This window comes from Mirounga angustirostris, unplaced genomic scaffold, assembly GCF_029215605.1.
Source record: "Mirounga angustirostris isolate CCGP_5_RB_7025 unplaced genomic scaffold, mMirAng1.0.hap1 SCAF_15, whole genome shotgun sequence".
In the NCBI taxonomy this organism is placed as follows: Eukaryota; Metazoa; Chordata; class Mammalia; order Carnivora; family Phocidae; genus Mirounga; species Mirounga angustirostris.
In genome coordinates, this window is record NW_026991723.1 from 32,425,795 (window position 1) to 32,437,936 (window position 12,142).

Below are 12,142 nucleotides of genomic sequence, written 5' to 3' on the forward strand. Positions count from 1 at the left end.
GTTTGTTTCCTGCGATTAAGAATTCCTCATATCAGTGAGATCATATGATACATGTCTTTCTCTGTTTGACTTATTTCACTCAACATAATACCCTCCAGTTCCATCCACGTCGTTGCAAATGGCAAGATCTCATTCCTTTTGATGGCTGCATAATATTCCATTGTATATATATACCACATCTTCTTTATCCAGTCATCTGTCGATGGACATCTTGGCTCTTTCCACAGTTTGGCTATTGTGGACATTGCTGCTATAAACATCGGGGTGCACGTACCCCTTCGGATCCCTACTTTTGTATCTTTGGGGTAAATACCCAGTAGTGCAATTGCTGGATCATATGGTAGCTCTATTTTCAACTTTTTGAGGAATCTCCATACAGTTTTCCAGAGTGGCTGCACCAGCTTGCATTCCCACCAACAGTGTAGGAGGGTTCCCCTTTCTCCGCATCCCCGCCAACATCTGTCGTTTCCTGACTTGTTAATTTTAGCCATTCTGACTGGTGTGAGGTGGTATCTCATTGAGGTTTTGATTTGGATTTCCCTGATGCTGAGCGATATTGAGCACTTTTTCATGTGTCTGTTGGCCATTTGGATGTCTTCTTTGGAAAAATGTCTGTTCATGTCTTCTGTCCATTTCTTGATTGGATTCTTTGTTCTTTGGGTGTTGAGTTTGATGAGTTCTTTATAGATTTTGGATACTAGCCCTTTATCTGATATGTCATTTGCAAATATCTTCTCCCATTCTGTCGGTTGTCTTTTGGTTTTGTTGACTGTTTCCTTTGCTTTGCAAAAGCTTTTTATCTTGATGAAGTCCCAATAGTTCATTTTTGCCCTTGCTTCCCTTGCCTTTGGCGATGTTTCTAGGAAGAAGTTGCTTCAGCTGAGGTCAAAGAGGTTGCTGCCTGTGTTCTCCTTTAGGATTTGGATGGACTCCTGTCTCACATTGAGGTCTTTCAACCATTTGGAGTCTATTTTTGTGTGTGGTGTAAGGAAATGGTCCAGTTTCATTCTTCTGCATGTGGCTATCCAATTTTCCCAACACAATTTGTTGAAGAGACTGTCTTTGTTCCATTGGACATTCTTTCCTGCTTTGTCGAAGATTAGTTGACCATAGAGTTGAGGGTCCATTTCTGGGCTCTCTATTCTGTTCCATTGATCTATGTGTCTGTTTTTGTGCCAGTACCAGGCCGTCTTGATGATGACAGCTTTGTAATAGAGCTGGAAGTCCGGAATTGTGATGCCACCGGCTTTGCTTTTCTTTTTCAATATTCCTCTGGCTATGCGGGGTCTTTTCTGGTTCCATACAAATTTTAGGATTATTTGTTCCATTTCTTTGAAAAAAGTGGATGGTATTTTGATGGGGATTGCATTGAATGTGTAGATTGCTCTAGGTAGCACTGACATCTTCACAATATTTGTTCTTCCAATCCATGAGCATGGAACGTTTTTCCATTTCTTTGTGTCTTCCTCAATTTCTTTCATGAGTATTTTATAGTTTTCTGAGTACAGATCCTTTGTCTCTTTGGTTAGATTTATTCCTAAGTATCTTATAGTTTTGGGTGCAATTGTAAATGGGATGGACTCCTTAATTTCTCTTTCTTCTGTCTTGTTGTTGGTGTATAGGAAAGCCACTGACTTCTGTGCACTGATTTTATATCCTGCCACTTTACTGAATTCCTGTAGGAGTTCTAGCAGTTTTGGGGTGGAATCTTTTGGGTTTTCCACATACAGTATCATATCATCTGCAAAGAGTGAGAGTTTGACTTCTTCTTTGCCAATTTGGATGCCTTTGATTTCTTTTTGTTGTCTGATTGCTGTGGCTAGGACTTCCAATACTATGTTGAATAGCAGTGGTGATAGTGGACATCCCTGCCGCGTTCCTGACCTTAGGGGGAAAGCTCTCAGTTTTTCCCCATTGAGAATAATATTTGCTGTAGGTTTTTCATAGATGGCTTTTATGATATTGAGGTATGGACCCTCTATCCCTATACTCTGAAGAGTTTTGATCAAGAAAGGATGCTGTACTTTGTCAAAAGCTTTTTCTGCATCTATTGAGAGGATCATATGATTCTGTTCTTTCTTTTGTTAATGTATTGTATCACATTGATTGATTTGCGGATGTTGAACCAACCTTGCAGCCCAGGGATAAATCCCACTTGGTCATGGTGAATAATCCTTTTAATGTACTGTTGGATCCTATTGGCTAGTATTTTGGTGAGAATTTTTGCATCCATGTTCATCAGGGATATTGGTCTGTAATTCTCCTTTTTGATGGGGTCTTTGTCTGGTTTGGGGATCAAAGTAATGCTGGCCTCATAAAATGAGTTTGGAAGTTTTCCTTCCGTTTCTATTTTTTGGAACAGTTTCAGAAGAATAGGTATTAATTCTTCTTGAAATGTTTGGTAGAATTCCCCTGGGAAGCCATCTGGCCCTGGGCTTTTGTTTTTTGGGAGATTTTTCAAGACTGCTTCAATTTCCTTAGTGGTTATAGGTCTGTTCAGGTTTTCTATTTCATCCTGGTTCAGTTTTGGTAGTTGATACATCTCTAGGAATGCATCCATCTCTTCCAGGTTATCTAATTTGCTGGCATAGAGTTGCTCATAATATGTTCTTATAATTGTTTGTATTTCTTTGGTGTTGGTTGTGATCTCTCCTCTTTCATTCATGATTTTGTTGATTTGGGTCCTTTCTCTTCTCTTTTTGATAAGTCTGGCCAGGGGTTTATCAATCTTGTTAATTCTTTCAAAGAACCAGCTCCTAGTTTCGTTGATCTGTTCTACTGTTCTTTTGGTTTCTATTTCATTGATTTCTGCTCTCATCTTTATGATTTCTCTTCTCCTGCTGGGTTTAGGCTTTATTTGCTGTTCTTTCTCCAGCTCCTTTAGGTGTAGGGTTAGGTTGTGTACTTGAGACCTTTCTTGTTTCTTGAGAAAGGCTTGTATTGCTATATACTTTCCTCTTAGGACTGCCTTTGCTGCATCCCAAAGATTTTGAACAGTTGTGTTTTCATTTTCATTGGTTTCCATGTATTTTTTTAATTCTTCTTTAATTTCCTGGTTGACCCATTCATTCTTCAGTAGGATGCTCCTTAGCCTCCATGTACTTGAGTTCTTTCCGACTTTCCTCTTGTGATTGAGTTCTAGTTTCAAAGCATTGTGGTCTGAAAATAGGCAGGGAATAATCCCAATCTTTTGGTATCGGTTGAGACCTGATTTATGACCTAGGATGTGATCTATTCTGGAGAATGTTCCATGGGCACTAGAGAAGAATGTGTATTCCGTTGCTTTGGGGTGGAATGTTCTGAATATGTCTGTGAAGTCCATTTGGTCCAGTGTGTCATTTAAAGTCTTTATTTCCTTGTTGATCTTTTGCTTAGACGATCTGTCCATTTCAGTGAGGGGGATGTTAAAGTCCCTCACTATTATTGTATTGTTGTCAATGTGTTTCTTTGCTTTTGTTATTAATTCCCTTATATAATTGGCTGCTCCCATGTTAGGGGCATAGATATTTACAATTGTTAGATCTTCTTGTTGGATAGATCCTTTAAGTAGGATATAGTGTCCTTCCTCATCTCTTATTACAGTCTTTGGTTTAAAATCTAATTTGTCTGATATAAGGATTGCCACCCCAGCTTTCTTTTGGTGTCCATTAGCATGGTAAATGGTTTTCCACCCCCTCACTTTCAATCTGGGGGTGTCTTTGGTTCTAAAATGAGTCTCTTGCAGACAGCATATCGATGGGTCTTGTTTTTTAATCCAGTCTGTTAGCCTGTGTCTTTTGATTGGGGCGTTTAGCCCATTTACATTCAGGGTAACTATTGAAAGATGGGAATTTAGTGTCATTGTATTGCCTGTAAGGTGACTGTTACCATATATTGTCTGTGTTCCTTTCTGGTCTATGTTGCTTTTAGGGTCTCTCTTTGCTTAGAGGACCCCTTTCAAGATTTTCTGTAGGGCTGGTTTTGTGTTTGCAAATTCCTTTAGTTTTTGTTTGTCCTGGAAGCTTTTTATCTCTCCTTCAATTTTCAATGACAGCCTAGCTGGATAGAGTGTTCTTGGCTGCATATTTTTCTCATTTAGTGCTCTGAATATATCCTGCCAGTCCTTTCTGGCCTGCCAGGTCTCTGTGGATAGGTCTGTTGCCAATCTAATGTTTCTACCCTTGTAGGTTACATATCTCTTCTCCCGAGCTGCTTTCAGGATTTTGTCTTTGTCTATGAGACTCGTAAGTTTTACTATTAGATGTCGGGGAGTTGACCCATTTTTATTGATTTTGAGAGGGGTTCTCTGTGCTTCCTGGATTTTCATGCCTGTTTCTTTCCCCAAATTAGGGAAGTTCTCTGCTATAATTTGCTCCATTATACCTTCTGGCCCTCTCTCTCTTTCTTCTTCTTTTGGGATCCCAATTATTCTAATGTTGTTTCGTCTTATGGTATCGCTTATCTCTCGAATTCTGCCCTCGTGATCCAGTAGTTGTTTATCTCTCTTTTTCTCAGCTTCTTTATTTTCCATCATTTCATCTTCTATATTACTGATTCTCTCTTCTGCCTCATTTATTCTAGCAGTTAGCGCCCCCATATTTGATTGCACCTCATTAATAGCCTTTTTGATTTCTACTTGGTTGGATTTTAGCTCTTTTACTTCTCCAGAAAGGGTTTCTCTAATAACTTCCATGCTTTTTTCAAGCCCAGCTAGTATCTTTAAAGTGATGATTCTGAACTCTAGATCTGACATCGTACTAATGTCTGTATTGAGTAGGTCCCTGGCAGTCGGTACTACCTCTTGTTCTTTTTGTTGAGGTGATTTTTTCCGTCTTGTCATTTTGTGCAGAGGAGAATAGATTAATGAGAGAACAAAATGCTAGCAGAATAACCACGTCCCCAGAAAATATACTCTAAACAAATCAGAAAAGACCTGAAGCAGTGGGATAAGAAAGGGAAAGAGAGAAAAAAGAAAAAGAAAAAAAAAAAAAAGATAAAGATAAAAACAAAAACAAACAAAACAAAACAACAACAACAAAAGGAAAACCAGAATGTGATCAAATATGATCTATATGGTATATAGATCAGTGCCACACACTAGATTTGGGGTGTATTTTGGTCTTTTAGAAGAAAGTGCCTCCCAAAATTTTAAAGAAAGAAAAACTTACATATGTACAAAAATAAGGGTTGATATGATGAAGAGATGGAATATGACTGTAAAGATGGAAATTATACAAAATGTTATAAAAGGAATTGATAAGAAGTTGTTTGAAAAAAGAAAGAAGAGGATTTAAAAAAAGAAAAAAGAAAAAGAGAAAAAAAAAGGGAGAGGATGTGATCAGGCAGGGGAATAGAAAGCACCAGATCCTAGAGATTTAGGGTATATTTTAATCTGTTAGAAGAAACTATCTCAAAATTTTAAAGAGAGAACAACTTATATATATAAGCCAAAAATATGGGTAACTACTATGAAGGGATAGAATATGACTCTAAAAATGAAAAATAAAAATTTTTTTTTTTTTAAAAAGGGATTGATAAGATGTTGGTTGAAAAAGGGAAAAAGAAAAATTCAAAAAGAAATAATAAGACAAAAAGACAGTTAAAAAAATTAACTTTAAAAGACTAAAGAATCATGGTAAAAAAGCCGTGGATTCTATGTGCAGTAATCCCCTAGCGCTGGAGTTCTGCCGTTCTTATTGATCGGTAAACTTGGTCTTGGCTGGCTGTTCTCGCTGATCTTCTGGGGAGGGGCCTGTTGCCGTGGTTTCCAAATATCTCTGCCGGAGGCGGAATTGCCCCGCCCTTGCCCCCTCCCGGCTAAGTAATCTGCTCGGGTTTGCTCTCCGGGGCTTTTGTTCCCTGTGAGGTTTCCGTACAGCTTTGGAGGCGGAGAGTGAAAATGGCGGCCTCCCAATCTCCGCTCCAGAGGAGCCGAGAACTCGGGGCCCCGCTCCTCAGTGCGCCCCCAGAGAAAAGCAGTCAGTCACTCCCGTCTCCCCGCTCTCCGGCTGCACTCCGTGCTCACCCGGCCTGCGACCGCGCGCCTCTATCTCTGGCACCCGACCCCGGGTGGAGTCTCCAAACCCGGCAGATCCCTGCGGTGCCCTCCCGCACGGCTCCTCCCGGGGGAGGAAGGTGAGTCTCCCCGGATCTGCCGCTTGTTGGGTCCCTGCTGGAGGAGCAGGGGCCCGACTGGGCCGTGGATCACGGTTTATGGCAACCCCGAGCTGAGAGCCCGCGCCAGGGCTCTGACTCTGCAGCCGGCTTCCCTGCTCTGATACCTGGGAGCTCTGCCGCACTCAGGCACCCCCGGTCTTCCTGTGACCCCGAGGGTCCTGAGACCACACTGTCCCGGAGGGTTCCACCCCCCGCTTAGCCACTAGAGTGACATCCCTCAGCGGAGCAGACTTTTAAAAGTTCTGATTTTGTGCTCCGTGGTTCTATCAGTTGCCAGAAGCGGCTGATGGAGGCCCCTCCCCTGCCGTCTATCCTTCCGAATATCGCCTCGGATTCACTTCTCCGCACGTCCTACCTTCCAGAAAGTGGTCGCTTTTCTGATGAGAGAGTTGTTGCTCTTCTTTTCTTCAATCTCCTGTTGGGTTTGTAGGTGTTCAGAATGGTTTGATCCCTATCCAGCTGAATTCCTGAGAGGAGACGAAATCCAGGTCTCCTACTCCTCCGCCATCTTGCTCCGCCCACTATGCCAGTTACTCTTAATATAACCTCTTTAGTTGAAATATACGACTTTTTATTTGACTAAAAGAAACTAAGTTTCAGCATCATGGTGGCTGTGGCTCTGCCCAGAAGAAAGTACTGTAAATATATTACTCGCTCACTAATGGAAAGAACCAGTAGTGAATTTCACAGGACTTTATTATCACTTATCTCGTTGTTTGGGGAGGCTTTCCAGTAAGATTTATTAGAGAATACTGGAGATGTTTATTTCATAGATTCTAAGAAATAGTAGGCATTATTTTCCAAAGATTTTGTATCTGTTAGTCTATTCAGTACTCTGAAGCAACTCTAGGAAGATGCTGTAGCTCTCATGTTTTCATGAAGAAAGCCTGGAAGCTCAGAAAGTCTCTGATTTTTGCCCTGGTCAGTGGCAGAGCTGGGGCTATAATCTGGGTCTTCTCTCAATACTCTTTCTTCTCTACCTTCTTCCTCTTAGAGCTGCAGGTCAAGAGATGTCAAGGGATTCAGCCTCAGTTATTTCTGAAAGGTAATGTCAGTCAGGAATAAAGATAAGAATTCTCTAAATGTAGGAATTTCAGGGGGATAGTTTGTTCTTAAATTCTTAAGCTCATTCAGTTTAAAATGATTCCTATAATATGGTGCTCATTTATTACTTTAGATTCATCACCTCAGTAATGACTTTCAAATAGAACTCTATTATTAGAGTGATTGGACCGAGGTCTGATTGGACTAGAGTTAAAAGACTGCATCACTATAAGTAGAGTGAGATAAAACATTTTATAGGATTTGATTTAATTTTTTATGAGGTCTCATAAGTTGGAACCTAGGATCTTCTCTAAAAAGATACTTTGACCAATTTCCAAATTGCAAACTTCCCACTGTGGGGTTTAGGTTATAGATAGAGTGGCTGCTCAGGGGAGTTTGGGAATGAAATTATTTCCTCTGGGACTTTTAATTATGTTACCTGAGGCAGAGCTTCAGTAACTGCTGCATCAATAATTTTCCTAATCCAAAGCTTGAGGAAGTGAGATTTGTACACTGATTAGAGAATCGTCTAGAGACCAAAATGAAAACAGAACAACCCTGGAAGTTTTTAGTGTATAAGGGAAATACTAGATGTGGTTGTCTGTGTGGTCATAGGCATAGTCATTGGAGAAGGCCTTATCGGTATAGAGGAACACATTTAATGGCCTTCTTTAATAGCATCACGAGGAGATTGAAATGGATTTAAAGGCATTGCAGTTTCCTCATGATTGCATAGAATGGGCCCGATCTCTAATGTTTATGTTTCATTTTGAGAAAGGCATGTAGGAAAAATACACAGTTTGTAAAGATCTTAAGCAGTTGTGAGTTATAATTGAATAATTGGTAGTTCTAATAAAACCAGAATCTTTTCCTATCACCATGGCTCTAATATCAGTGATTCCCTCCTTTTCTCTCTATCATCATCATTATTGCTATAAAACTAGATTTTCCCAGCAATTTTATTGAAGTTTGGATAAATATTTTTATCAATTATTCTGTGTTTAAAACTTCTCATCAACATAAGACATTAATATTTAGTTGAAGGAACAGTAAAAGCACAATGATCTGTGGTTTAGAAGAGTGTTAAGAGTTTTCCCCATAATTAGAGGTGGGATTTTTAGGAAATGGTGTATCACATGCTAAAATTGAAATGGATAGGGATGAGAGTGGGAGCACAGAAGATATATTTTGCCATTGGTGTCTTGAGATAATGTCCAACCTTGAACATGACTTCTAAACTAATGTACAAATAAGTAAACTAAAAAGCAAAAAGCTACCTACCCCCCTCAAATAGAAGGTGTGTGTGCCAAAAATGGAAAGCACACTTCAAATCATATTCTTTGAATCAATGATTTTTTGCTAACAACCACTGAGGGGTGGGGCTTTAACTTACACTTCCATTTGGAATCAGGAAGTTTTTTGCTATACTTTCATACTAATGTTCATACAGAACTACATTATGCCAGTAGTAATCTTGGATAATTAATAATTGATATATCACCTGAATGATGATTGCTTTATTTTTCATTTCTCAGTGAATTAAAATACACAGTGTGATAATTTTGGCACATGACAGTTTGATTAGTAAATGTTATTTTTATTAGTTTATTAATGTTTGATTTTTTTTTCTCTCTCTCCTGGTTCCAGGGTGTGGATGAATGGAACATAGCTCGCCTAAATACAGTCTTGGATGTGGTTGAGGAAGAGTGCGGTATTTCTATAGAGGGTGTAAATACCCCTTATCTCTATTTTGGCATGTGGAAAACCACATTCGCATGGCACACCGAGGACATGGACCTCTACAGCATTAATTATCTCCACTTTGGAGAGCCCAAGTCTTGGCAAGTTACATGTTTAATATTCATTTGCTTAGGAGTTCTGAAATTTGGGCAGTATGAACCTACTGAAGAGGATTTTCTTCCCTTATCTGGTGAATTCAGATTTATATGAATTGAAAGTTTTTGAGTATAATAATTGATTGTCTTCTATTCTGCGCATGGTTTTGCTGAAAACCATAAAGTTAGTGGTGACTGGTATATCTAATGTGGCTTGCAGACCATTTTGTGGGGCATGGATTGATAGGTATTGTAGTCTTGAGGAATTTGTTAGGCATTTTTACTTTTCGGAGCATTTGTTGGAAGGTATGCTGGAAATAGTTAAGAGTGAAAGTTGACTTCATTGATGTTGAGTATTAGGTAATAATAATGATCTTCTGGTCCAGCCTCTTCTAAATAAATGACAAGAGTAGGAGAGGAGGGATGAATCAGGAGGCCTGTTACTGCTCTCTGGGTGATGAGCATGGGGAAAAGAATGTTATTGTTAATATGTGTTCTTAACTTGCAGTTTCCTGTGTTTGTGAGCCTCTTTCCTCATCTTTCTGAGCAATGACTTGACAATGTGCTGCTTTGTAAAATACATCATGTAGTACATTCTTATGTACTTGTTAGTACACATATGTAGTTGTTAGTTTGTCAGTCACCCTGGGATCCTTTGTGGTTAGCCAGTTTCATGTTTTGAATTTGTTTTTGTGGGTTTTAGTCTTAGGGAAATTTAAGTATCAATCCTATTTTCTATAATACACGTACATGCAGGAAAACAGACAGAAGCATATGAAGCATGACCTTGACCAATCCAGGAAAGATGATGTTTCAGATGGATGTGAACATGATAGGATGCTCTTCAGGTGCTTGTTTCAGCCCTGTAGCTTTCTTGCCTCCAAGTTAAAGATAATGGCCTCTTTCTAAGTTTCCCTGCTGATTAGGTGTTGAGATGCAGTAATTTGGGGATAATCTCCACCTCCATTTTGCCATTATTGCTTGCCCTTGAAGTTTTATCACGTGTTGAGATGTGAAATTGTAAATTTTCTCCAAAAACTCAGATATAGCAAAAGTTCCTAATGATCAAAAATGACATTTAGTTGGAAGGCAAGGTTTAGGTGGAAGAGCAAAGTTCTTACGGCATATAAGAAAAATTCAGGTAGTTCTGATTTTTTATGGAGTTTTGTGATCTAAAAAAGTTAGGGGGAAGCTGTTCAACTTATTTTAAAGGTGTTTTACTTGCACATTTCATTTGATAAATTCTTAGTATTCTGCTCTCTAAATGGAATAAATAAAAATTAAACATTTTTAGTAGGTGTTCTAGGACCCAGAAAGGCTTTTGTGACAGAATGGTATGATGGGACTATTCATTACATAGGTGTTTACTGAGGGCCAGTTTTGAGCACATGCTTTAGGCCCCGTGGGTCTCTGTTTGTCATACTTCTTCAGCACCACTGTAACATCTGTTGGAAAGAATGTCATCCTTTAGTACTTTTGGGACTTAACTTTGAGAGACTTAGAGAAATATTTTAAGCAATCTATAGGCACCTGGGCAGTTTCTCAGCTGCATAATTACCTCCATGCTCTTTCTGACATTCACTTTCAGTGTGAACAAAATTAAATGAAATGGGTAAATTCAACATGTTGGTAAAATCTAGTGTATAATAGGCAACTATATACTATATTTTTCTTAAGAAATCTGAAAAGTTAGTAACAAAACTTTTCTGGAGGTGTTTTAGAAGTCAGCTAATGAGAATGCCCAGGACAATAATTTGAGATTATAGTATTAGAGGAGTTTATTTTATCCCCCCCACCCATGATCCCCCCTATTAGAGGAGTTTAGATGATTATCTCTGCTTTCTTATCAAGAAAGATGATCCTCCCCCGCCCCGTACTTCCATAAGAGAATTATGTTATCTTCTAAAGATCACTTAGGGGAGAGTATTCTGGTCAGGGAGAAGACTGATTCTGAGTCTTGTGTCTTTGTGAAAGAGTACTGCTGTTCATGAGTGAGCATAATTATGCCCATTTTCAAAGAATTTTTCTGCTAGCATCTATATTTTCTGTAGTTAATTACTCTATTAGTTATTATAGATATACAGACTTCATTATATGCATTAATGGTAGATTTATAATATCACTATTATCTTTAACCTTGACCATTATTTAGAATGATAAAATAATAAAACCCAGCAGTGAGTTATGACCACTAATCTACATTCCACTTTCTAAGGTAACTACTATAGGAAAAGAATGATATAAATGACTCTAAGGATATTTCCCAGTAGATTTATGAAAGATTATATTAGTTCAGCATAAATAATTTTGAGGTAAATTCTGTTATCATTAAAATTCATTTTAGTACTCATCATAGTATATTTTAAGTGAGCTTTGAAAGGTGCAAGAAGCAATACAAATTTATGTAAATACCAGGAGGTAGGCAGTGTCTGTTGGCAGAGCTTAGATTCAAGGAACCAGCAATCTGCGCTCTAGTCCTTATTCTGCTACTAACGTCTGTGGCTTTGGACAAAAAAATGTACTCCTTTGTTTGTTTGCTTAGAAAGATTTATTTATTTAGAGAGGTGGTTGGGGGAGGGGAGCAGAGGAAGAGGAAGAGGGAGATAATCTCCAGCCGACTCCACGCTGAGCAAGGAGCCCAACTCAGGGCTTGCTCTATCTAGAAAATGAGAAGATGAAGAGGTGACATAAGGTTCTCTGTGAATGCATGTACGTGCCCTGGTTTCCTTTTCTGCTGTCTTCTCCTTGTTGAGTTGTATGTGGGATAGTTGCCTTTACTTTTCTCCAGGGGTGCCCTCACCTGTGCTTGACATCTCTGACCCTAGCAATGTGTCTTTTTCTTCTAGCCTTATAGGCTGGTGTTGAACTTTGACTTCTTCTTCTTCTTCAATTCTACTCTTAGGCATCAAGTTTTGGATATGATTATTGCAAAACTGCCTAGGATTTCCTCCTTAATTCCACATCTATGGTGCTCTCTGCTGTTCTCTGCCTGTGTATCCCTTATTTTTTGCCCGAAGGCTTTCTGGACCATCTGCTCCCCCTACCTTAGACACCTGTTTTTGCACCTTTCAGGTGCTTCTGGCTACCTCCTCACCCTTTCCTGTGTC

General features: G+C 39.2%; 1 protein-coding gene across 17 annotated transcripts in view; it reads left to right on the forward strand.

Annotated features, from left to right (window-relative positions):
• KDM4C (lysine demethylase 4C) overlaps positions 1-12,142 on the forward strand; it is a 459,829-nt gene that overhangs the window by 88,321 nt on the left and 359,366 nt on the right. For 14 of the 17 annotated variants that reach the window (XR_010407538.1, XR_010407537.1, XR_010407539.1 and 11 more), the window contains one exon: positions 8,848-9,041. The exons of the other annotated variants lie outside the window; for them this stretch is intronic. Coding sequence is in view for 9 of the 14 variants with exons in the window: in XM_064578944.1 (XP_064435014.1) it covers positions 8,848-9,041 (194 nt within the window). In the remaining 5 variants the exon portion in view is untranslated. The remainder of the gene's footprint in view (positions 1-8,847; positions 9,042-12,142) is intronic. 17 annotated transcript variants of the gene reach the window in all.